A 26,725-nucleotide genomic window follows, 5' to 3' on the forward strand; every position below is an offset into this window, starting at 1 on the left:
GGCGTGATGACGTCACCATATGACGTATTCACACTGCCTCCGTGATCGGTGGACCGATCACGGAGGCAGTGCAAAACCGCGTTAGGTGCAGAAAGCTCTAGGGGGAATACATCGGCTTACAAGAAGCCTTTCGCCTTCCAGTCATCTCAGGCGAATGCGTACGGGACCCTGTGAGCCCAGCGTATATAAACGATGACTTAAGTATCTGCAGCCGATTTGTTGGACGCTGAGCGCACAGGGCCGACGATCGAGAGGTCGCGGGGGAAGGTTCTGAGATGCTATCGCACCTGGTAAAAGGTAGCGCCTTTTCCATCCTGCGGGAGATAAGGCCATTAGTCTGCGGGAAGCGTGCGCAAACGGTCGTCACAATGCGCACTTACTGCTGCTCACCGAACCTCGCAGCCCCGACGCAATAGCGAAAGTCTTCGTCGCGGAAGTGCGTGTTGCACTCACGACTCGTAGCTGATGGCTGCTTGCCAGTTCTTAGCTTCACAACCCACGCTTAACGCAGTTTCTTGTCCCACGGGTACCGGTGCGGGCTGACACCGCGCTCGTTGCGTACATCCGGCACCGAGCAGTGCAGCAGCATGTCCGTCGCCTTCGGAGGCAGCCACTCCTATTCCACTTGATTCAATTGTGTTCAAAACGCGAGAAAACCTCCGCATTCAACGGACCGCAGCGCAGGTGGAACTTGAAACTCGTTTTCAAAGCACGCGGCACCGCTCCACAAGCAGCCGACGCGGCCACTGAGACTACGTGATCCTGCCAAGCACGTCACGCCGACGGTGGCGCCGGCGTTTCCAGTGGTGGGCCTCGCGCCCAATATGCGATGCTGAGAGAAGAATAACTTCACCCCAAACGGCGTCACGATAGATGTTCTGAAGGTTTTTTAGGAGAGGGGTCTTGGGTTTGAAGTTCACATGTGAAGTTCCTCAAAACAATTTTCTTCAGTTTTTGGATTTGGGTTTAACCTTCGCTCCAGACTACGTTTGTTGGATTTACTCGCCCAGAACAAGAAAATCGCTGTTGCAGTTTTAATCAGCTCATTCGCGTTTGGTAAAAAAGTGGTATACCCACTAATTGCCTATGCGCGGCTGTCAGAAAATCATGCTTTCACCAAATAGAGTGCAGTTTCGTTAGGCAGGTGAACCGGCTACATGAAGCCGAGTTTCCGGATGTAGTTCTAGTTTCGGCGTCAAGCAGAATTTTGCGCAAGATGAAAATGGAACTGGCTGGTGGTGCGCATGTCATTGAGCGACAGAGGGTGACCGACAAGTTTGTGGTTATTCCATATTTGCATGAAGTGTCACACCGGTTAAAAAAGGTCGCGGCAAGACATGGTGTACGCCTGCTGTTTTCAGCAAAAAACAGCGTTGGTAAGGTTTGTGCAGCTTTGACAAAAAAGTGAAAGAAACAGGAGCAAAAAACGGGTGTGGCGTGAATCATCAGAAGTTCGTTGAGTGTCAATCGGGGGTGGTGTACCACGTGCCCTTCTCATGTGGTGCTTCATACTTTGGACAGACGGCGCGCTGCCTGAATGTACGTCTCAGAGAGCACCTTAGCTCCTTAAAAGGCACGCCGTACATACACTTGGCGATGCATTGCAAAAGTTGTAATAGATGTTCGCCAGTTTTTGAGGCGACGCAGGTCTTCTTCGCTCACAAGCACCAGAAGGCAGAGGAAATGGTTGAGGATGCCTAGATACAACAGGAGAACGACACGCGTGTTAGCCACCCATAGATACCACCAGAAGAGGAGTACGCCTACCTTAAAAAAACATGTGAAATAACTTAGGTTAGTAGATCTGTAGTTAACCCATGTTTTCTTTTTTACGTAAGTGGTTACACACTGTTTAATGGACCATTTGCAAAAATCTGCAAGGCGGCCTTACTGCAAGGTTGAACCCAAAACTCTCCGTCGCAGACTGGTTTTCTCGCTCATTGTACTTTTACCGCGCCTAATTCCAGTGATACGACAAAACGACCTCTTTCCCCAACAGTGGGGCCGCCTCGTACGAACCCTCAGCCTTCGCTAGGTGGACAAGGCATCCGTCGTTCGTAAGAAAAAAAAAGGGGAGGGGGTAGAGAAGCGAAAACAGAATGAGCGAGAAAAGCAGTAAGGGATTGAGAAGTTTTGGTTGGAAAACAACCTTGCAGGTAAGCCGCCTTGCAGATTTTTGCAAATGGTCCATTCTGTATTGTTTTTTTTTAGACGGGAAGCAGCTTTTGCTCGGGGCTGTGTCCGTCGTCGGTGGTGGCGTCCGCGCTCCACTGCGCATGCGCCTACTCTCTCTCCCACTCTCCTCCTTTACGCAGATGTTCGGTCGCCTTCTCTCCTCTCCTCCCCCGCGCTGCAGACGCGCCGCAGCCAAATACAGCCTGTAACCCACCCTCTCCCTCCCCCATTTCATGTGTATAGAAGCGCGTGCGCTCGGTCGGCTTCCGTCATTCTCGCTTCGCTCCCGTTCAGATGAGTTGTAACGTCAACGTAGGCGCCAGTTGGAGCAGCACTCCAACCTCTGCCGAGATCGAGATCGTCGCGGAGCAGCAGCGCAGGGCTCGCGATGCCGAACGCAAACGCCTGCGCAGGCAAGGTGACCCCGAACTCCGGGCCAGGGAAGCGCAAGCGAAACGGCAACGTCTGGCTGCAAACCCCGAGGTCCAGAACGCCGACGTCGAAGCCAAGCGTCAGCGTCGAGCTACCGCTTCCGCTACAGAGAGACAACGCGAGTCTGCGGCGAGGGCAGCGAGGCGTTCGAGACAACTGCAACGACCGGGAACCGACGGAGCGACCACACGATTCAAGCTAGACATCCTCGACCGGAGCTTCGGACACAGCTGCAACGTGTGCGACCGACTTTGGTTCGACAACAACCTGAGCAAGGTCGGTAGCATCCAGAATTAACAACATCGTAACGCCGCCGTTGGTGTGCTGCAAAGAGAGTTTGCTGCTGACTGCGGCAAAGTCTTGCAGTTCAACGTGTGCTCCACGTACAAGGAAGCGTTGATATCGGGCAAGGTTCGAGCGAAGAGCGTGGCCCACGGCTACCGCTACTCACCGATGCCTGAACACCTACACGAGCTGAGTGTGGTCGAAGAGCGGATCATCGCGCCTCGCCTACCGTTCATGAGCATTCGACGCCTGACGCACGGCAACGGCCAATACGCAACCAAGGGCCAGGTAGTGAACGTGCCCACCGATGTGCAGGAAACCGTGCAGTGACTGCCCAGAAACGTACCCGACGACGCAGCCATCGACGTCCACATCAAGAGAAGACTCGTGAGCAAGGCCTCGTACAGGCGCGGCCTCGTCAAGAAGAGCACCGTGCACGCGTGGCTGAAACACCTAGAGCGACGTCCCCTCTACGGGCACCTGAACATCAAGATCGACTGGAGCCGTCTGTCTCAGTTCGACGACGATGACGTCGTCGTGTAACGACGACGAAATCGAAGCCCTCCCCGACATCACGGACCTGGACGATCCCGTCCAAGCCGCCATCGCACTCGACGCCGTGAGCCAGACTCTCGTGTACGACGACGTAGCCCTGGCGGCGTCGACTTCTCCTAACAACGACGAGGAAACGGTGCAGGGCCTGCTCGACAACACGCTGAGTCTGCACTTGGCTCCGGGCGAAGACAAGTTTCCCATCTCCCTGCTCTGCGACGTTCACTCGACGCTAATGGAAATCAACGCACAAACACTAAATACAAACCTCACACACTAACGGAAACGCCAAGTGAACGTAACGGAAACTTGGTGTGCGCCCCAAGGCTGCTTCGCATCCCCTCATGGTTCCCATGAGTGGGAGATGGTGTAATTTTTTGGTTCTTCAAGGACGTTCACGTGATGTCAGATCGGCGTTGTCATTGCCAATTATAAGATGCGGATTTTCTTTCCATTTAACTGTACTTCCCAGTTAGCGCCTGTCCTATGTGTTCTTTACTGTGTCCCGTTTTCCTCGCGCTTCGCTTCGACATGAATCTATACCAACTCGTCCAGTACTCTACGTTATTTCAGTTCAATAAAGAGCAGTTGTTAGTAAGCGCCAGTGCTTGTCTCTTCTATTCTTCGTGGTCCATCTTGATTTGCCCGGAAGTTCTCTTCTTAAATGCTACGTACCAACTAGGCCCAACAAAACTTTTACTAAAGTTTTACTACTATGACCCGCTCATTGTGATAAGCTGTTAGGTCGCCAGGCGGCTCCCTTATCGTACCCAGGGTAATTGTAGCGAAGCCTTGGAATTTACTAATGGGTTGCGCTCTCCAGCGCCTTCTAGTGGGTCGTCCTCTTTGGCTTCTCCTGAAAGGACGCAGCTCGCGCGGAGAGTCCGTGCTTGGCCGCGACTGTCGCCATTACGTATTGTCGCTGAGTGCCGGCAAATAAACACCTTAACAAAAGGATCGATTGTTGGTCAAGTTGATAATTCATCTAACAAATAAAAGAAAATATTAGGAACAAGACAACTAGAAACAGGCAATGCAAAGCACGTCATGTTAAGGCAGGTAGCGCAAAGAGACACGGACACAAGCGAAGAATAAGTGCACAGGACAAGCGCCAACTTCAAACAAAAGTTAATTTCCTGAATCCTCGCCTATTTATCTTATATCACACCACCACATAGTCACCATGGAGAGAACAACTGATACTGCTGTGAATGTCATGATGCCGACTCACCTTGATCATCTCTTATACCTAAAATGATAACAATACTAAAACGCGCAAAACCGCGCAGTCAAACACTGATACACTCGAAAACATCACAATAAGAACACGCATGCTCAGAATAGAATGTTCCTATTACGCAGCAAGGGTAGCAGCCAGGTTGGCCGAAAGAACAGCTATCTCACACGGGAGTAGGCTCAGTGAAGTCTGGCTAACACATACAGAATCGCTCTTGAGAATTAAAAACGCTTCTACGATCTCTCTGGACAGCTTGTTCCGGTTCCGGTACATCACCGCCGTGTCAGACAAAAGTGGTTCACACCCGCACTGCCGACAGTGCATCGCGAGATGCGAGTATGGCGAACCTTTTAGAGAGCTGAAATGTTCTCTGAGCCTGATGTTCAAACATCTGCCCGTCTGGCCTATATATTTACGTCCGCACGAAAAAGGAATGCAGTACAGTAGGCCAGACGGGCAGATGTTTGAACATCAGGCTCAGAGAACATTTCAGCTCTCTAAAAGGTTCGCCATACTCGCATCTCGCGATGCACTGTCGGCAGTGCGGGTGTGAACCACTTTTGTCTGTCACGGCGTTGATGTACCGGAACCGGAACAAGCTGTCCAGAGAGATCGTAGAAGCGTTTTTAATTCTCAAGGGCGATTCTGTATGTGTTAGCCAGACTTCACTGAGCCTACTCCCGTGTGAGATAGCTGTTCTTTCGGCCAACCTGGCTGCTACCCTTGCTGCGTAATAGGAACATTCTATTCTGAGCATGCGTGTTCTTATTGTGATGTTTTCGAGTGTATCAGTGTTTGACTGCGCGGTTTTGCGCGTTTTAGTATTGTTATCATTTTAGGTATAAGAGATGATCAAGGTGAGTCGGCGTCATGACATTCACAGCAGTATCAGTTGTTCTCTCCATGGTGACTATGTGGTGGTGTGATATTAGATAGGCGAGGGTTCAGGAAATAAACTTTAGTTTGAAGTTGGCGCTTGTCCTGTGCACTTATTCTTCGCCTGTGTCCGTGTCTCTTTGCGCTACCTGCCTTAACATGAGTTCCCACAAACTAGCCCAGTTATCCGTTCTCGTAAGCAAAGCACGTAATGTCACCTTTTAGCCTTTCGCTGCTGGTTTATTGTCACTTCTTTACATTCTCATTTCTTGAAATGAAAATAAAGAGCTCAAGCATTTAGAGCCAGCTTCACATGTGCGTGCATACCATGGAGTCATATTCATCCCAAAGCTAGAGTGCCACTGAACAATAAAAATGGACGTAGACTAGCTGGTACCTATACCAAGAACCCAAGTACTACATACAGCACGATCTCAAGTCATCACAGCTTCATGTTCTCAAAAGGCCTGTGTCTGGCCAAAACATCTCTTCACAAACTGTCCGTTAGGATATACGCTCAATGCGGGCCACGTACAACGGTCCCACATTGTTGGGAAGGTATGGCAGTGCCAGCTGGCCATAGCGACAGCCACCAAAGAAGCGGAAGGGTAGCGAGGCAAATGCATCGGACAGGTCGACAACGACGTACTGGGCCATGGCGTTCCTAAGTTGTTGCAGTGCCATGTGCACCACGCCATCATTCTGAATTGGTGACAGGGAGCACGTGGAGTACACCAGGCTGCCACCAGGGCGCAGCAGAGTCAGTGCCTGGCACAACATATCCATCTGCTGTTGGGGCAGTCTGAGACGCTCCTGCAGCCGCTTCTGGCTGAACCAGTTGTTGTCGTCCTCGGCCACCGACAGACGGTCGTTGGTGCAGGGAACGTCCAGCAGAATCTGCGCAATGGTGAAGAACCAATCGATCAACTTTGTTTTTGGGAAAACGACAGGGGTCATGTCAGAGAATCACAGCAGGTGTCACCACATAGTACACTGCGTAAAGATCTGCCAACCCATTACAAAGGGCTTAGCTATATTATCGTCGGCCACTGCATCAACGAAGTGTTCTTGTCACTCGACTCACATTCGCAAGAACACCCGCAAGCCTCATCGTAAAAGAAGAAAAGGAGCAGAAGAGCAAGAAGAAGGGAACATTCAAGGAAGGCACAAGGAAGGTGAAAAAGCGTTTGCCTCAATGTCCGTTCAGGAAGAACTTAAAGGGGTCATGAACCACTTTTCCAAGTAATGATCTAATGACCTTAGTATCGGAGTTTACTGCCTCCCGAATCGATTGCCGCAAAAATTTCTCGAAGCCGTCAAGAAACAGCGGAGTTACGGGGGTTTGGCGCACGCTCTCAGCGCTTTCTCTCTTTTCTCGTGCCGACGAGCGCACTGGAAGCTAGACAGGGAGGGATGGCACGGGGGTAAGAAGTTACGTCAGCGCGCGTCATGAAACGCGATCGCTCTCCCGCTGTGATTCGCATGCGCGAGTGCGGCTACCGTGTAAAGTTAGCAGACTGAGGAGCGCGGCGCGGGCAAGTGGCGGCACCCCGTGGCAAGAAGCGCATCTCATCCGGCTATCGGCCAATAAGCATGCTATGTCTCCGCGACGTCAACGTGCAGACGCCCCGCCCACCGACGAGAGTGAGAACCGGCCTCTGTTTGAAAAGAGGGCGTCTGAGGAAACGTCGACTTCGCGCTCCGCTTGTGGCCTTTACGCGGCGCGCACGACTGTAATATTTTGCAGAGCAGTTCATAGCAGTGTCAGCTATCCGCAGGTTGTGTTTTTTCAACAAGCCCAAGGGGTGCTTCATGACCCCTTTAACCCCTGAAGTGCCGATCAAATGACGAAAAATTGTTCCAAAATTGCCAAAATTTTTTATGACGTGACAAGCTTCAGTAACATGCTCAAAGCCGAAAAATACTTGGGAAAACATTTTACGACAATAAAACTGCTTTATTCGTCACAGTGCGCACCGTCATGTAATACCCAGGCCTGTAGCCAGGAATTTTTTTTCGGGGGAGAGGGGGTGCGCTTGCTGAAGGCCTCGAAAAACACCTATTTTCGTCATTTATTTTCGGTAAAACACCCCCTCCATCAGAATTTCGGAAAGGGGACCCCATATACCTGGAACACTTGATGTGTATTCCGAAAGAAATTTCTGCAACTCCAGAAAGTAAGGCTTCCATTGGACAAAATGTACAATTCCTCAATAGTTCAATACAAACTAGCCGAGGCTACCATTCTTGTGGTAGCGTTCAAAGCACGGCATGCGCCAACGCAAGGCGCTCATTTCGCCGTTTAGTGTGCAGAGTATCATTCAATAAAAGCGCCAATCACGGAACCCGTGCTACCATCTATGTTTTAAATAGAAAAACAATTTGACGAGCTGGGCTCGTCAAAGTCTCTTAAAACATTGTTGAAGAGACATGACGAGCATAAGCAGAAAAGTGACGATTTATCATGACAAGCTCCGCTCGTCATGAGCAGTTAAGGACTTCAGCAATTTTGTAATAGGCTTAATGCATATAGTATTGCAAGCATTACGTGTACACTTCGTCTTCTCATCTGTACATACTCATCATCAACATATGAGGATATATGGCTCTCGCTCACCAGAATAAAGTGCAGACTAGAAGCCCAAAGACTGCTTTGTAACAATTGAAGTTCTCAGATCTAGTCAATGTAAGTAAGAGTTTCGTCTGAGAGGGCCCCAAACCACCTCCGATATTTTTTCAAACATTTCAAGTAAGCACGCGCATCGTGTGCAGAATGCCGTCCCAATAAACCATGTCACACGTGGCAGCGCTACAAGCAACGGGGGCGCCACAAATTGCAAGAAACAATTTCTTCCGGGCCCTTCCGGTCTGCCTAGTGACATGATGCAGGCGGTGCTGCGATTGGTCGAACAAGAACCTACGACTTCCGGTTAGCCTGCAAGCAGCTGCCCGCGTGTGCGCACTTGCGAATCGGCAACTGCGGGCCGTAAGGCAACTGCCAAATCGCTAGCGTACCAGCACAGTCACGCTACAGTGTACGTCACGCCTAGCGGACTGATTAGCTGCGCGGATTCAATCCGACAGTGTTTTGCGACGGCTTTCATGCATCAGTGCTTGGCTCCAAAAGCGCCGACTGGAAAAACGAAAATACGCGACACGTATAACCGTACGGGTCCATCATGTTGGGGATCCTTTGAAGGCGTGCGCGCAACACGGGGTCCCTACCGGCACAATTCGTGCGAGCACGGGCCGGCATGGCACCAACAGCGGTTAGCCGAGAAGCACGTAGTTCACGAAGTCGCGGCGACCGGAAGTGCCTGCTGTTTCAAAAGTGCGCGTCAGCGATGACGGTGTGTCACGTGAGATTGGGAGGGGCACTCGGCGAGGAGGGCAAAGCGGCTTTGGGAGGAGACGATCAGAAGAGTGGAGGGTAGCGAAGGAAAGAGTGATACGAGAGCGATCGCAGCGTTTCGATCATCACACGCGTGAAACTCCGCTATTACGGCACCGTTTCGGAAAATTCTCACGGCTGCGTGTTCGTTGTAGACTCGTGCACAACTGTCACACCACAACTAAATTTCGACCTCTGGGTGGTTTAGGGGACTTTTAAAGGACCCCTGACCGCAAAATATGTTTGTGACTTTTTTACTGTAATTTGTAGATTTGCGTCTGGTAATCCCTAAAATGAATCGTAAATGCTCTAACCTATCGTGTAACTAGTGCTAGCGTAGTTAATTGTGACCATTTTATCGTAACTTCAAAACGCCCGCCTAAAAACAATAAGAAACTAGCGCCCCATGCGGGGGAGCGCCGAAGATCACGTGCACTAAAGCGGTGGTGACGTTGAAAGCGCAGTTTTAAAATCGGGGCCCCGCGCGCGGTAGAGATTGAAACGATGTGGGTGCCTCGGTTTTGGTGGCTAGAATTCTAGCCACCCTACGTCGTTATGGGTTACAACTGTTAAGGGGTATTCAGACGGGGGAGAAATGCTCGGGGGATAAAGGCCGAGCCTAGTGACGTCAGCTCGCGAGAAGACTCCACAAATGCCCCCCCCCCCCCCCACACACTCACACGGACGAGGCGAACGGAGGGGGAGACCAGTGTTACTAGACTACTCTGGTGGCTTGCACCACCCGTTTGACGAGCTGCAGACGACCATCCATCAGCAGACTGTACACCCGCTGCCGCTCTCTGTAGGAGCAAGTGCAACAATGTGGCCAAACAAGAGCCCGAAATTTCGCTATATCCCGCACCGCCGGGGGATTGTTTGTCCTTTCGGGTACAGTGTACTAGAATGTACTTTCGGGGAAAAGGTCCCCGTCTCCCCCGAGGAGGCGCGGGGGGATCATGCCCACTCGCTAATCCGTGACGTCGTGGTCACGTGATCCACAATCCCCCCCCCCCCCCCCCGTCTCCCCCGAGCATTTCTCCCCCGTCTGAATACCCCTAACTACCTCGAGAGCAGCCCGACAACAGAGCGAGAGGGGTGAGGAACAATAGACCTCGCCGGGTGCCACTCGTGGTACTGAGTGTGCCCCGCAGACCTTCTGTGACGTCCACAATACTTGCTTTACTCGTGGAACGCCACGCGAGGCCTCGATCTACGTCATGCCAGTCATACCAGTGCGATGTCGCGAGGTGCAGCCAACTCAGATGAGCAACGTTCGCCACTAATAATCGGCCAGAAGTGCCCCCGTATAGAGGAAAGTCAAACAACACAAACATCTCGAGGTTTCAATTTTGGTGTCAGGGTTCCTTTAAGCTCTGATCTCGCCTCTTTACAATGATGCCAAAATGAAAGCACTGTGCCAAGAGGAAGCTGCAAGATTTGCACTTTCGGAAGCTCGATTTTCTCATAGTTTTTGATGACAGCACACATGTAAAGTGTTTTTTTCTCAACTTCAACTGCTTATTTTGTTCTAATATTTCACCATGGCACAAAAGATGGTCTGAGTATTGCAAAAAAAGAAGAAAAAGCACACACATGTGGAAAACAGAACACTTTCACCAAATTTACCATTTCCATTGCCATTTTCACCCATAAATGTAGAAGTACACGTTGCTGGGCTAGTCACTTCCTGTTCAATAAAACAGCCACAGAAAATATGGCCATTTTGCGCGAAGACATAATGAGGGAAGGGGTCAAGAAAACACAAGCTTTCTCTAAAAGGTTAAAATGGGGAACATTTGCAGACCAACTGCAATTCACACAAGTGTGAGCCGTGCCTGAACAAAATTCAGGTTCCGCGTAAAAGCAGGAACAGCACGGCTCGAGAATTGTTGGAGGCATTCAATATAAAAGCATGAGGTTCGTTTTGCATCAGTGACACTTCATGGTCACTAACGTGGGCAGAAAGAAACTTCTTAGATAACAGGTTGTGATCAGGTTTAAAGGTGAAATTTGGGCTAATTGGTTTTGACTTAAATACATAATATAGCGGAACAAAACAGGGACAGAGAAGCACACAGGACGACCACTAGCCTTCAACTGAAAACTTTACTCTGGACACGTGACATATAAAATGAAAAAACAACATTTAAACTGATAGTAAAGCCACCATTCTGCCGTCAATGCAAGCTGCACGTGCCACGCTACGCGTCGCGCATGCGCCCCTCCAAGAAGCCAATCTCCTTTTTCGTTAGGACAATTGAGGGCACACTTACACACCTATCCGACTCCCTGTGTATATTGTCACGGGGTCGTGACGTCGACGAAGGCAGCAGTCGGCGTGTCGAAGATGAAATTTTATTTGGCCGAACTTGTGGCCGGGAAATGGAAAGTCAAACTACAGCGATACGCACTGTCAGTGGCGTACCAACTCGTTCGCGAGAGGGGGGGGGGGGGGTGGCGTTGCTCACTCTGTGCGCCACACACGCGCAAACAAATATATATATATATATATATATATATATATATATATATATATATATATATATATATATATATATATATATATATATATATATATACACACACATGTATATATATAGCGAGAGAGAGAGAGAAAGAGAGAACTGCGTTTGCTCTCAATTTGACGTGATTTTTTATTTTCATGGAGATGTCTCAAGTCAAGGAAGAATCTGTACAAAGAGATTGTGCACAGGGGCGTAGTCAGGGGGGGAGGGGGGGGCTTTGGGGCTTCAGCCCAATTCACGACCAAATGGCCGGGCCCTCGCCGACACCATCATAAGGCTCCTTATAGAAATGGGAATTAACATGCAGCATCTCCGTGGTCAAGGCTACGATGGTGCAAGTTCGATGGCCGGCAAAACGAATGGTGTTCAAGCTCGTGAGAAATATCCAGCCGCACTCTATGTACTCACTGCGCGTGTCACTTCCTTAATCCATTTGTGTGTGCGGCATGCTCCGTCACAGGCATTCGAAACTGTTTTTGGACTCTGAAGGCGACGTCAGTCTTTTTCCGTAAATCTTCTAGCCGCTCACACGTTTTGCGAAAAATGATAAGTTTGAGCTGTCCTGAGTCCACAAGGCAGCCTGGGTTTGCCAGTGTTTCCGTTCTTGGAAAGAGTAACGATGTCTTAGCGCGTGAAATTATGGAAGCATACTATATTGGAAAGAAGAAAGAATGCTGTGTTAGTGACACATCTGTTGCTCTGCGTGTGGGTGAATTTAGTTTCATCGATTCATTTTTCGATTAGTTAATCTTGTTATCGCGGGTTTTTGACGAGCTTGTGAGGCGATGTGCGCGCGCAGGGTCGCTGTGGTTATATATGATGCTGATGTTCTGGGAATAAAGTTAGTTGCGAGTGTGACGCCCTTTCTGTCCTGTCTTACTTTTTTTCCTTGATGGTACGCGTCTTTTTGGTTTTTCAGTAAGGCAGCGCCTTTTCCTTTTTTAGGACTATGCGAAACGCGCTGGGCCGAAAAGCACGATGCAGTGCTTTCATTTATGAGCCTCTTTGAGCCGTTGATCGCAGCACTATAGAGGAGATTACGTTTAACGGAAATGGCGAAAGTCCAGTGCAGGCAAACAGTCTAATGTTGGCACTCCTTTCACCAGCGTTCCTTGTAAGCCTGCATGTGACGGAGCACGTGTTAGCACTGACTTTGCCACTGTCAAAGAAGCTGCAGACGAGGAGTATCGACATGAGCGCTGCCATTGACGACATAGAAGTGGTACAGCAGACAATTGAAAGTGACCGCAAGAACACGAATGCTTCTTTCTCAAAAATATTTGCACAAGCGCAGGCATTGGCAGAAAAACAATGTGGAGATCACCAGGCGTCGAGCCGGTGTCCGGAAGCAAAAACTTGGGAGCAATGCATTCGAAAGTGCGGAAGAATATTTTCGCAGAACCCTGTTCATTCCGTTCATGGACCACGTAGTAGCCCAGTTAAACCAACGGTTCGAAAAGCACAGGGCACTTCTAAAGGACTTTTCATCAATTGTACCATCCGCAATACCACCAATGCAAGATGATCGGGAGAAAGGATCAGAAAATCTCCTGACCGTTTTTGCGCATGATGTCGAAACGAGGGCTGGTTTTGGAGAACTGCGACTATGGTGGACAAAGTGGGCGAACAAAGCAGAAACCAGTGCCCCGGTACCGGAACCGATGCCCTCTCTCATTGCGACAGCAGGTTCTATGCGAATGTGCACAAGCTACTTCGGATTCTAGCAGGGGCGTAGCCAGAAATTTTTTTCGGGGGGGGGGGGGGGGTTCAACCATACTTTATGTATGTTCGTGCGTGCGTTTGTATGTGTGCGCGTATATATACGCAAGCAAAACTGAAAAATTTCGGGGGGGGGTTTCAATCCCCCCCCCCCTGGCTACGCCTCTGGATTCTAGTCACCCTTCCAGTGACCACTGCCAGCGCAGAGAGAACGTTTTCAAGCATGAGGTTACTTAAGAACTACTTACGCTCCACGACGTCTGAGGAACGCATGGTTGGCTTGGCACTTCTGTACACCCACGGAAATGTCGACATCAGCGTGTCGGAAGTCATTGACCGTTTCGCGAAGCTTCCTCGACGGGTCGACGTTGTCCTTTGATACCGAGCAGGGAAAAAATCAGCGCAAACGAAAGGAAAAGACACTGCTGTTCCAGAGTTCAGGTCAATGAGCCCGTAATTCTGACGCAATATTATTGTTCCCTACCTTTTAAAGCCGTGAGGATTTTGTACCTTTTAGCAGTTAACACTGTGACCTAATATAAACATAAGAATACGGGCATGAGGTGGACATTACCAGCCAATCGACAGCTTCACCTTGTTCACTGAGAGGTCGGCATACGCGGCGTTACCAAACAAATTCAACTATTGGGAAGCCGTACTAGCAGCATTGTTTGTTACTTGCATTTGTCGTTCTTGTTCTTCATTGCTTTTTGAACTAGAAGCGGCAACCTTCCTTTTATATTGAGTGCACAATAGTGGTTCGCACTTTTAAAACAGTTTAGAAATAGTTTCTTTCGTTATTTCTGCGCTCTTCCTTTATAGTTCTGTCCCCATGGTGCGTCCGAGACAGCAGCTTGGCCCAAGGACATAACAGTTGGGCATTATGTATAGTGATCATTGCTTAGTTCTGTTTATTGATTGCATATTTAAATGTACATTTGTGAAGTTTTGCGTAAGCATACTGCGCACTGTTTCCGGTGACTTATGTTTTGCCCGTATTCGAGGTGTACTTTCCCATTCTTGCTTTTCCCTGGCCGCATCATTTGTGCAAAAAGATGAACATTTTGCGTAAACAATCTACATTAAAATATTTGATCTCGTCCTGGTTATTTTAAGGACTTCATTTTTTTTGTTATCAGGAGCTTCTTCAGTTCAAAACTGATGCAGTTCCGAAGTTTACGTGATATTGATATTTGCCGTACCTGTTACACACACACACAAAAAATATTGAAAAGATTGAAGACAGTTATTCCTGGAAAGATTTTGCGGGCATGCCAACATAATATTTTTACGAAAAAAAAAACACATTTCTTACTTGTTCTTAACAGAGGGCAGCATTCAAGAAGTGATTTGCAGCATCTAATACAAATTGTCACTGGTAATACAGGTTAATGGTAATAGCAGTGACATTGTACGTACATGGTAATACATGTACATACCCACGCCGCTTTTGGAAAATTATGAAACCGGACGACAAAACCACAGGCTCTCTTTGTGACACTTCTGGATCCCCCGTTGCCGATTGCGACGTTCCATCAGTCAACTCTGCATTTTGTTCCGTCTTTACTAACGAACCTAACAACGAACTTCCTGATTTTCCGCATTTTGCTTTTCCGCCAATGCCAAAGATTGAATTCAATTCAGAGGGAATTGTAAAAGTTATTAACCAATTAAAGAACTCTTCGTCATGCGGTATAGATGGCATATAAACGCCAAAATTCTGAAAAATACTAAACATGTATGCAGTTCCATATTGTCAATCATTTTTCAGTAGTCACTCGACACAGGTGAAGTCCCATTAGACTGGAGAGTTGGGAAGGTCATTCCGGTCTTCAAGAAAGGTGACCGCTCATTTGCAGGTAATTACCGACCGATCTCGCTCACTAGTGTTTGTTCAAAGATCATGGAACACGTCATCTTTTCTCATGTTGCTACATTTTTATCATCCGTAAACTTCTTTCACCCAAACTAACATGGCTTTCGTAAAGATCACTCATGCTAGACCCAAGTAACATTATTCCAGCACGACATTTACCTTCATATGGACCGTAACATCCCAATTGACACACTGTTCTTAGATTTTGAAAAAGCCTTCGATAAGGTACCCCACTCCCGTCTCTTTCTAAAAACCTCGCGACTAAACCTTCATCGGCATGTTTTTAACTGGATTAAAGCATTCCTAACAAACCGTAAACAATTCGTGCATGTTAATGATCAGCCCTCCGACCTCTCCCATGTCTTGTCCGGCGTGCCCCAGGGTACCGTCCTAGGGCCTCTTTTATTCCTAATATACATTAACGATATTCCGCTTTCCGTTGAACCTAACATCCATCTTTTTGCTGATGATTGTGTCCTCTACCGCCCTATAAATAACCCCACCGATGTCTCCTCTCTACAGCATGGCCTCTCACGCATTCAGCAGTGGTGCACCACCTTGTTGATGTCCCTTAATGCGAAAAAAACATTACTAATTTCTTTCCATCGTCGCCGAAACCACACGCCGGCTACTTACACAATCAACAACTGTCATATAGCTGCTACTGACTCGTTTAAATACCTGGGTGTCCATCTTTCGAGTGACCTACCTTGGGCCAACCATATAAATCACATAATTCACTCCGCTAACGGCGCTCTCGGGTACATACGCCGTAACATTTCCATGGCACCACCTTCCGTTAAACTACTCGCTTATAAAACCATTGTCAGACCAAAACTTGAGTATGCATCTGCTATCTTTGACCCCCACCAAATTAATCATATCGAAATACTTGAGTCAGTACAGAACCGAGCAACCAGATTCACTGTTTCAGAATATTCCCGCTACTCGAGCGTCTCCGCCCTCAAATCCCAGTTAAATCTTTCTACCCTCGCTCTTCGTCGTCGTATTGCACGTCTCTGCCTTTTATTGCGATAGCAATTATATGGACAGTCTCGGCTGGATTTTGCCGTCGCCGTCGTCATGCACCGTATATGTATAAGTATGTATATATATATAAAAGCCCCAAAGAAAAATAATTCAGAAAACTGCTTCCGAAGCGCGGAATCGAACCAGGGACCTCTTCCTCCGCAGCGAGTGGCGCTAGCCACTACGCCACGAAACGCAGATCCTCCACGTAGCTAACGGCGAGCGTTATATACACACCGTTTACCGCTGGACGGACTCAGAGACGGCTGCGCTTATAAGCGTTTCTTCATTACCAGCGAGATGGCGTTAGGAGCGCGACAGGCGCATTTAAAAGTCGTCGGCGAGCTCGCTCGCTTCTTATACTTGCGCAGGGAGAACCTTGCCCTTCCGCTGTCTGCTCGCGCGGTTTTCTTGTGCTGAGGGGAAGAGGGATGTTCCACGCTTTCACCGTGATGTCCGCGCTCATGTTACGGAGCGTACGAAAGCCACTCGAGCTCAAGGGACGCCGCTAAACGAACAAACAGAAGATGAGCGCGATCATCAAGTGTCACAGCTCGACGCTTGAAGCACGCTAGTTTCCTTCGCTGCTTCGGCCGCCTTTGCAACAGGAGCGCTGTTCAAACTGAGCGTATCCATTGGCGAGCCTCACTTCATACAGCATTAGTTTCTTGCTATCGCATTCATTGCTTCGGCCTTGCGGCGAAACTGTGACTTTTTTCACAGATTCAACCCCGCGTGACAACCACCTCATCCAGCCGGTTCATCGAGGTCGTCGCACAAGTCATCCAAATGCTGTGATTCCGCCACGTGCCCACACCACCTTATTTCAGCAGTCCTTCTTTTTGCGCAGCGCCCGAGACTGGAATGACCTTCCGAACGAAGGAGTAGTCATCCGCGATTTTGCGCGCTTCAAAAATGCCATCCAGGAAGCAGACTCAACCACATCCTAACATACACCTTAATCGATACCGCCATTTTATGAGGCCCACCCCTCATGTAAGGTCCCATACGGGACCTTTGAGGATGTTATAAATAAATAAATAAATAAATAATAAATAAATAAATAAATAAATAAATAAATAAATAAATAAATAAATAAATAAATAAATAAATGTTATTCATATACTTAGTCGTTCTAAAAATTCAATGAGGAGGTCGCGCTGCAACGTGAGCCCCCCCCCCCCCCCCCGAACAAAATTCCTGGCTACGCCACTGATTGTGCAGGCTGGGCCGCCCTATACCGCGACAACACAGCAGTGTTTAATAACATTCTGGAAACGTTACCGCCAAGTTTAAATAGTACAGCCACCTTTAACCTATTCCTCATCTGAGCATTCCATATGCGAACCTTGCAGTGGCAGTTTGGCATTGTAAGTACTCTGAGTTTGAAGGACCTGCTGACTCTAGTACCTTAAATTTTCACGTATTAAACAAAACATGTTGCTGACAAAGCAAGGTACTTCGCAGAAGTCTTCAGAATAAGCCGAGTGTCAATTTCTTTACTGTTAGAGCCCTCTAATCTAAAGTCTTTCTAAAGAAGAACACCAAGTTCAGTCGATTAATATCTATAGAAAGCACATTGAGCTGATTGTGTGTACTATACGATTATAAATGATTACGAATTTATGTGCTAGGTGTCGTTCCTTGCCCTCCTACTTTTCCCAGCACCCCGCCACGGTGGTCTAGTGGTTATGGCGCTCGACTGCTGACCCGAAGGTCGCGAGATCGAATCCCGCCCGCGGCGGCTGCATTTTCGATGGAGGCGGAAATGTTTGAGGCCCGTGTAGTTAGATTTAGGTGCACGTTAAAGAACCCCAGGTGGTCGAAACTTCCGGGGCCTTCCACTACGGCGTCTCTCATAATCATATCGTGGTTTTGGGACGTTAAACCCCAGATATTATTATATTATTTTTCCCAGCTTGGGGGGGGGGGGGGTGAAAGGGAAAGTGGTGAAGTGGCTGTTTACTGCTCTCCTCCGGCTACTCCAAGTAAATAGCTTACGTAAACAGCCTAAGCTCCAATTTTCTTTGAAAGAAGGTTGGCGATTTTACCGTTAAACTACACCGCATAATTATCACTTACGCATGAATACGTAAGAAATCATAATAATAAACTATTTTCAATGCGGCGTATTGTTCGACATTGGTTCTTCGCTATTCGTCAAAAATTTTCGGTGTGCCATAAAATGGCCCCCTTGTTACGCGACGTCGCTGTGTTAAAATGTAGTGTGCACAATAAGCAGCGCATTACTGCGCTGAACTAAATTTTAACGCAGCGCATTACTGCACTGTGTTTAAGAGCTCGTTTCGCAGAAATTTCGTTGACGGCGTCGTTGGTTGTGAGCGAAAAATCATCATCTTGTTCGTGACCGAAAAACCTAGAAAGATGCAAATAAAATAAATATAAATATATTCGGGTCTGAGTGAGAATCGAACCCTGGCCGGCTGCGTGGCAAGCACGTGTTCAACCACAGAGCCACGGTATTTCTTGAAACTGCTTCGGAAAAAAAAAAACACTATATGAACGTCATGTAGTTGAAGGAGTCTCCTTAGCGCATGTAATATTGCGTTGCTGTTGCGTAGAATCACGCCAGGCGTCAAAACATGTGAATTGCGCAACGAGTGGATGTTTGAAAGGCCTACCCATTACAAAGCGCTCAGACATATTTATTCGTCATCATCTGCAAAAGCTTCCACAAAGTGAGTAGCTGCGTCGGTTCGAATGTTGCCTTACGGACGCGTAGCGGGCCCTTCGCTGATTCGCAAAATGACTAAATTATAGCGTAGTGGTCACTAAACAGCTGTACTTGAAGTAGGCATTCTAGGATAGTTTGGAACGGCCAATGTTACACGCAGAGTCATTCGTTTCCTTACGGCACGGCTGAGGCATGCACTGATAGCCGAAGCCAGGCTAGCAATTGTGAAGGCCATGCGCCGGGGCCCGATTAAGCTATCGCGTTCTACTCTTGAAGGCGAAGCTCAAGCGACCTCGAAGTTTTTAAATGCGAAGCATTTCTTAGCGAACCTCAGGCACTTTGGCCGTTTCTTTCTTCCTTCCTTCCTTCCTTCCTTCCTTCCTTCCTTCCTTCCTTCCTTCCGTCCGTCCGTCCGTCCGTCCATCTATCTATCTATCTATCTATCTATCTATCTATCTATCTATCTATCTATCTATCTATCTATCTATCTATCTATCTATCTATCTATCTATCTATCTATCTATCTATCTATCTATCTATCTATCTATCTATCTATCTATCTATCTATCTATCTATCTATCTATCTATCTATCTATCTATCTATCTATCTATCTATCTATCTATCTATCTATCTATCTATCTATATCTATCTATCTATCTATCTATCTATCTATCTATCTATCTATCTATCTATCTATCTATCTATCTATCTATCTATCTATCTATCTATCTATCTATCTATCTATCTATCTATCTATCTATCTATCTATCTATCTATCTATCTATCTATCTATCTATCTATCTATCTATCTATCTATCTATCTATCTATCTATCTATCTATCTATCTATCTATCTATATAGCCGCCTAGGTCTGGGCGCTCTCCTGGTCGTCTACATAACTTGTAATCTACCAAAATTGGCATGGCAGGGGATCAGTGTATGAGGAACACGATTCACTGGTCATGACATTAATAACGCAAAATATCTGTAGCGTACGTCATGAAACCCTTTCTCTCAGACACGTGTGGCCCATACCCGCACACCAGAGTACATGTCATGTGGGTATGTGCCACATGTGATACAGAGTCTCAACCAATACAGTAATGGCGAACACACACACTGACACGCAAGGACGCAAGGAAAGTGATAATAATAATAATTGTTGGAGTTTTATGTCCCAAAACCACGATATGATTATGAGAAACGCCATAGCGAAAAGCTCCGGAAATTTTGACCATCGGGTATTCTTTAACGTGCACCGAAGTCGCACAGTACGGGCGTCTACCATTTTGCCCCCATCGAAATGCGACCACCGTGGCCGGGATAGAATCCGCGACTTTCGGGTCTGCAGCCGAGCACCGTAACCGCTACACCACCGCGGTGGACGCAAGGAAAGTGACGGAGCTGAAGACAGAACAGCCCTGGAAGACGCCCAACTACCATCCGCTTGTTCACGTGGTCCACAAGTGGACCACGTGGATTACAAAAAAAACGGGGTCAATGCTTCCCTACAATAAATCTGCCGATAGAAACAGGCCTCTCATCGTTACCGGTGTCTTCAACATTGACTTATCAAGACCCAACAGCGCCTGGTCCTTATAGTGTGTGAAAGACGTCTTGGATGTGGACAGGGCATCAAAAGACCTCGCTGCCACGTCCAAGACAGGAGGCATTATAGATCATTTCATCGTAAGAGGCATCCAGGATTTCTACGAGCTGCACTATACCTCGCACTTCACTACACTTACACCCCTCGTAGCCACAATCACGAACTGATCCGATAACAAGTCCGGTCCAGCTGCTGGTGCTCACTGATCACGGTGATGATGACCTTGTTCAAGAACTGTCAAGAACCCCTTCTACACATACAAGCAGGTTTGTGAAACGTGCGCGCGCTCTCCGTCATAACGGACAAGTATAATCATAACAACTGTAAGGCAACTGTAACAACTGCAACTGTGACTGTAACGTACGTGCAGTGCGCCTGCGCGTGCCACTCGGCTGCGTACCATATATCTAAGGAAACTTTCCTGAATGAAGCTTAGTTGCGAGTAACACCTGTTCTGTGCATCTGTGTTCTTTCTTTGTACGGTTCGAATTCGCGCTATCCAATATTGAAGTATATAAGCACTACATATGAGCTTACCGCGTCTGGTGTTGGTAACATCCATGTTTCTGTTGCCATCGTTACGGAACAGCAAACAACTGGTTATATAATACATATGGGACTCTTCAACATATGAGTGTGCGTATGTCACTTCCACATTTGTTTAGCGTCATTCTGTAACCTTTGGCTCAATGTGAAAAATTACGCCACAGTCACCATCCCGCGTATGCTTCGCATAACATCGAGTCCCACGGTACGTGGGATCTGCCGTTTTCTTTTTTTGAATAGCCAGAGAGTATCTCATTCTGAGCGTAATTCAAGAAGGCTGCCCATCAATCACAATGGCAGCGGCTACTTAAAGCGGCGGGCGAGATGGATTCATATGTGTAAAACATACTTTCAGTTATAGTATAACGGCGTTGAGCTGTTTTTGCGTGCATACAACTCTCTGTGAACTCATCGCTGCTGACAGAGAAGCAGACAGAGAAATAAACATTATTAGGAAAAGACACAATCCTGCGCAGTTGGGCAGCCTTAGTCCAGGAAACCGTGGACGCTGATCATCTCCCTGGTGAGGTAGACCAAGCTACAGGGCAAACTTGAAAGCTGGGATATTCAATGCGCTGAGTCCACTGCCTTGTTACAAGCTCGCCGCCATCGCTGCAGGCTACCATACGATAAGCAACTTGTGAACCAGGCTAATCGGAGACTAAAGTGGGAATTTTCTTTAGCTCTCCTGGATCGGCACAACTAAAATACTCGAACTCTTCTGCATACTCATCAACTCACAGCAGTTTGGATATCAAGCAGTGGCGATGCTATTCGTTTTGAATGAAAGAAACTAAATTTCCTGAAAAAGGATAGCGTTTGATCGGGCTATCAAACGTTTACTGGTACCAGCCCGTATTTGCGTCGCCGATTACGTAAGTTTCAGGCCAGGCCGAACAAAATAAAATCATGACAGATTGCTGTAATCTTGTAGAGTCCCTGCTGTGCGATAGCCTCTTCTGCAATGCTCGAGCGCAAGGCGCGAAAGCGCCGAATAGGCAGCCCGCACCGCAGAGAGCCTGCAATGCGTGGTCATGACAGAGGACCGTCGTCACAGCAGAATTGTAGGCAACTTTTTTTACATAATTATGTTATTGCTGCGTTCAAGTAAAACTTTGCCTCACTTGTTAGTTTCCCAGTCTGCAGCCGACAATGACCACTGTCGAAAGTGGGGGGGCTCCGCCTCCCTAACATTTCTCAGTGGGGGGCTAGCGCCCCCCTTGCCCCCCCGGTAGATACGCCTATGCACATTGTACACTGATAGCGGCGAACAGAGCGTCGGCCGCCGATAAACTGAGCCGAGGCAAGGCGCGCCGGCATTTTATACATGCGGCATCGAACATTCGAGCCTCATCGCTGGTGGCCGCGTTAGTTCCAGAATATTCTTGACTATTCGCGTCATGTACGCAATCTTGAAAAAATCATCTACTACAATCTGGAATGTTCCCAGAAATTCTGGCGCGGCCCGCGCAAGACAGCGATCACACGTGCAACGGACCAGTTACACAAACATAGCAAAAAGCGCGTGACATTGCCCCCCTCTGAAAAAACATCGTCCCGATGCTTGTGACAGAACATAGAAGAGAGAAAAAAGTGCATAGCAAAGCAAAAAGAGTCCACAGGTTCGCTAACGCCTCAAAAATGGCTTAAGGCGCACGACATGGACGACTTCAGGTCATGCGCGGCGTCGCTGGGAGTTAGAAATGCCGTCCGGGATGACCTCGTAGCCTAGAGCGCCGAGACGTCGAAGCACCTTGTATGGCCCGAAGTATCGCCGAAGAAGTTTTTCACTGAGTCCATGTCGGCGTATTGGTGTCAGACCCAAACACGGTCGCCGGGCTGGCATTCCACGAAGCGTCGTCGAAGATTGTAACGGTGGCTGTCGGTCATCTGCTTATTCTTGATGCGTTGGCGGGCGAGCTGTCGGGCTTCTTCGGCGCGTTGAAGGTAAACAGTAACGTCGAGGTTTTATTCGTCGGTGACGTTGGGCAGCATGGCGCCGAGCGTCGTTGCCGGGTTCCTTCCATATACGAACTTGTATGGCGCCATCTGCGTCGTTTCTTGCACGGCCGTGTTGTACGCGAAGGTCACGTATGGAAGGATGGCATCCCACGTCTTGTGTTCGACGTCAACGTACATGGCCAGCATGTCGGCCATGGTCTTATTTAGGCGCTAGGTGGGGCCATTTGTCTGTGGTGGTAGGCGGTGGTCCGGCGGTGGCTGGTCTGGCTGTATCCCAAGATCGCCTGAGTTAGGTCCGCAGTAAAGGCCGTACCCCTGTCAGTAATGAGGACCTCTGGGGCGCCATGACGCAGGACGATGTTCTCAACGAAGAACTTGGCTACATCGGCGGCACTGCCTTTAGGCAGGGCCCTTGTCTCGGCGTAGCGGGTGGGGTAGTCGATAGCTACGACGATCCATTTGTTTCCGGAATTCGACGTCGGGAAGGGACCCAGTAAGTGCATCCCGATTTGCTGGAACGGCCGGCGAGATAGCTCGATCGGCTCAAGAAGTCCAGCTGGCCTTGTCGGCGGTGTCTTCCGTCGCTGACAGTCTCGGCAAATCTTTATGTAGTGGGTGACGTCGGTAGTGAGGCGAGGCCAGTAGTACTTTTCTTGCATTCTCGCGAGCGTACGGGAAACACCGAGGCGTCCAGCCGTCGGGTCGTCGTATAAACCTTCCAGAACCTCTGGACGTAATGCTGAAGGTACTACAAGGAGGTAGGTGGCACGGAGTGGCGAGAAATTTTTCTTTAGGAGAACGCCATTCCGCATGAAAAACGACGCCAGTCCGTGCCTGAATACCTTTGGAACAACGGTGGCCTTGCCCTCGAGGCATTCCGCAAGACCCTTGATTTCCGGATCGGCTCGCTGTTGTTCGCCGAAGTCATCAGCAATTAAAGTTCCCAAGAAGTAGTCACCATCCTGGTCGTCGTGTGGCGGTGGGTCAACGGGGGCACGGGACAGACAGTCGGTGTCGGAGTGCTTTCGTCCGGACTTGTAAACGACGGTAATGTCGAATTCCTAAAGTCGCAGACTCCACCATGCGAGGCGACCTGAAAGGTCCTAATAATAATAATAATAATAATAATAATAATAATAATATCTGGGGTTTAACGTCCCAAAACCACTATATGATTATGAGAGACGCCGTAGTGGAGGGCTCCGGAAATTTTGGCCACCTGGGGTTCTTTAACGTGCACCTAAATCTAAGTACACGGGCCTCAAACATTTTCGCCTCCATCGACCTGAAAGGTCCTTCCAGTTAGCTAGCCAACACAAGGCGTGGTGGTAGCTCACAGCTTTGAAAGGCCTGCCGTAAAGATAGGGGCGAAACATGGCAAGGCACTCCTTTTCTGTTGTGGAATAGTTGGCTTCCGCCTTAGATAGCGACCGGCTAGCATAACTGACAACCCCTTCTAGTCCGTCAGCCCTCTGCACTAGGACAGCTCCGAGCCCTACGCTGCTTGCGTCGGTGTGGATTTCCGTGTAGGCGTATTCGTCGAAGTGCGCAAGTATCGGCGGCGTCTGCAGGCGTCATTTCAGTTCTTGAAATGCTTCGACTTGCGCTGTTCCCCACTTGAATTCCACGTCGGTTTTCGTGAGGTGCGTTAGCGGCCCGGCGATCCGTGAAAAGCCTTTGACAAAACGCCAGTAATAGTCGCGCTAGCCCAGAAATCGCCGTATGGCCTTCTTGTCGGTGGGCTGCGGGAAGGCAGCGATGGCAGCTGTTTTCCGTGGGTCGGGGTGAACTCCAGATTTGCTAATCACGTGCTCCAAGAACAAGAGCTCTTCGTACGCGAAGCGGCACTTTTCTGGCTTCAGGGTGAGTCCAGAGGTTTTCATTGCTTGAAGTACAGCCTGAAGGCGCCGGAGGTGCTCGTGGAAGGTTGACGCAAACACAACAACGTCGTCCAAGTACACGAGGCAACTTTGCCACTTCAAGCCTGCCAGTACTGTATCCATAATGCGTTGGAAAGTCGCAGGCGCCGAGCAAAGACCCAGGGGCATCACCTTGGAACCGAAGAGGCCGTCTGCTGTTATAAAGGCAGTCTTCTCTCGGTCTCTCTCGTCGACCTCGATTTGCCAGTAGCCGGTCTTGAGGTCAATCGACGAAAAGTACTTCGCGCTGTGGAGTCGATCCAGGGCGTCGTCTATACGTGGGAGAGGATACACGTCCTTGTTTGCGATTTTGTTTAGGCGACGATAATCGACGCAGAAACGTAGGGTTCTATCCTTCTTTTTCACTAACACCACGGGTGACGTCCACGGACTCTTGGACGGCTGGATGATGTCGTCGCGTAGCATTTCGTCGACTTGTTTCTTTACGGCCTCGCGTTCTCGCGTCGAAACTCTGTACGGGCTCTGACGGAGTGGACTGGCACTTTGCTCTGTAATAATGCGATGTTTTGCGACTGGGGTCTGCCGAATTCTTGACGACGACGAAAAGCAGTCCTTGTATTGCAAGAGCAGGGTTTTGACCTGTTCTTGCTTATGCTTCGGAAGGCTAGGATTGACGTTGAAAGCTGGTTGAGGAGCTTGGTTCGTCGGCGTAGGCTCGGAAGAATCGCAGAGGGCGAAAGCATTGGTGGCTTCCACAATTTCTTCGATGTAGGCGACCGTCGTCCCTTTGTTCACGTACCTATACTCGTTGCTGAAATTTGTGAGCTTCACTGTTGCTTTCCCTCCCCTCAACTCTGCTATTCCTCTTGCGACGCAAATCTCGCGGTTCATCAACTGGTGGTGGTCGCCTTCAACGACGCCTTCCAGGTCTGCTAATTTCTGAGCGCCGACGGAAATGATGACGCTGGAGCGAGGGGGAATGGTGACCTGGTCTTCCAGCACATTCAAGGCGTGCTTCCCTGGCGGCGTCCGCGGTGGTAGAGCTTTTTCTGTGGATAGTGTTATCGACTTGAATCTCAGGTCGACGACTGCACCATGAAGGCCTAAGAAGTCCATACCATGATGACATTTCTCGAGCAATGCTGTAGGACTACTAAGCTTGCGGTATAAACCCGGTCGTTAATAGATACTCTCGCTGTGCAGATTCCTGCCGGCGTTATTAGGTGACCTCCAGCCGTCCGGATTTCGGGGCTTTCCCAGGCGGTCTTGACTTTCTTCAACTTGGTGGCGAACGGTCCACTGATGACAGAATAGTCGGCTCCGGTGTCGACGAGAGCTGTGACGCTGTGGCCGTCGATAAGAACGTCGAGGTCGCTAGTTCGTTGTCTTGCGTTGCGGTTAGGTCGTGGCGTTAGATCACGGCTACGTCGGTTTGTTCCGTTGCTTCCTAGTCGCGTCGTCAGGTCTTCGGGCCACGAAGTGTCGACGTCATGGCCTCATTCGGCTTGCGGCGTATTCTGTCGCGGCGGCGTCGTCGGAGGATCTTCGGTATTTCGTCGTACAGCAACCGCACCTCCATCGGTTGCTGACCTTAGTTTTTCGGATATGGGCTTGCGGAACGGCCCCGAGTAGGACCGGTGTACTGGCGGCGCTGCGGTGACATGTAAAGGGCTCGCGACGGCGATCGGGAAGGTTGTCGTGGTGTCCACTGCGCTCCTGCGAGGTAGTCAGCGTTGTCGTGAGGTCGTTCACCCCGCTGTGGACACGGCGAGTTGACGGCGAAACCGCGTATCCCCATCTGTCGATGCTGGCAGCGGCGGTAGGTGTGGTCGGCTTCCCCGCAGTGGTAGCAGAGCGGGCGGTTGTCTTGGGCGCGCCAAACGTCGGTCTTCCTCGGGGTGTAGCGCTGGCCGACCGGTGGGCGGTAGGGCGTCG

The 26,725-nt window shown here is 49.0% G+C and overlaps 2 protein-coding genes across 2 annotated transcripts in view; one reads left to right on the forward strand and one right to left on the reverse strand.

Moving 5' to 3' along the window:
• The first annotated feature begins 2,447 nt into the window (after positions 1-2,447).
• Positions 2,448-3,419, forward strand: LOC125758926 (uncharacterized). The gene has a single exon (XM_049416710.1). The coding sequence runs from the start codon at positions 2,470-2,472 to the stop codon at positions 2,902-2,904; it is 435 nt and encodes a 144-aa protein (XP_049272667.1). The 5' UTR covers positions 2,448-2,469; the 3' UTR covers positions 2,905-3,419.
• A 2,367-nt stretch (positions 3,420-5,786) lies between these two features.
• Positions 5,787-26,725, reverse strand: part of LOC119395633 (5-methylcytosine rRNA methyltransferase NSUN4) — a 202,966-nt gene continuing 182,027 nt past the window's right edge. The window contains exon 6 of the mRNA XM_037662616.1: positions 5,787-6,454. Within this exon, the coding sequence (XP_037518544.1) occupies positions 6,062-6,454 (393 nt within the window). The 3' untranslated portion in view covers positions 5,787-6,061. The remainder of the gene's footprint in view (positions 6,455-26,725) is intronic.

Source organism: Rhipicephalus sanguineus, chromosome 6, assembly GCF_013339695.2.
Source record: "Rhipicephalus sanguineus isolate Rsan-2018 chromosome 6, BIME_Rsan_1.4, whole genome shotgun sequence".
Lineage (NCBI taxonomy): Eukaryota > Metazoa > Arthropoda > Arachnida > Ixodida > Ixodidae > Rhipicephalus > Rhipicephalus sanguineus.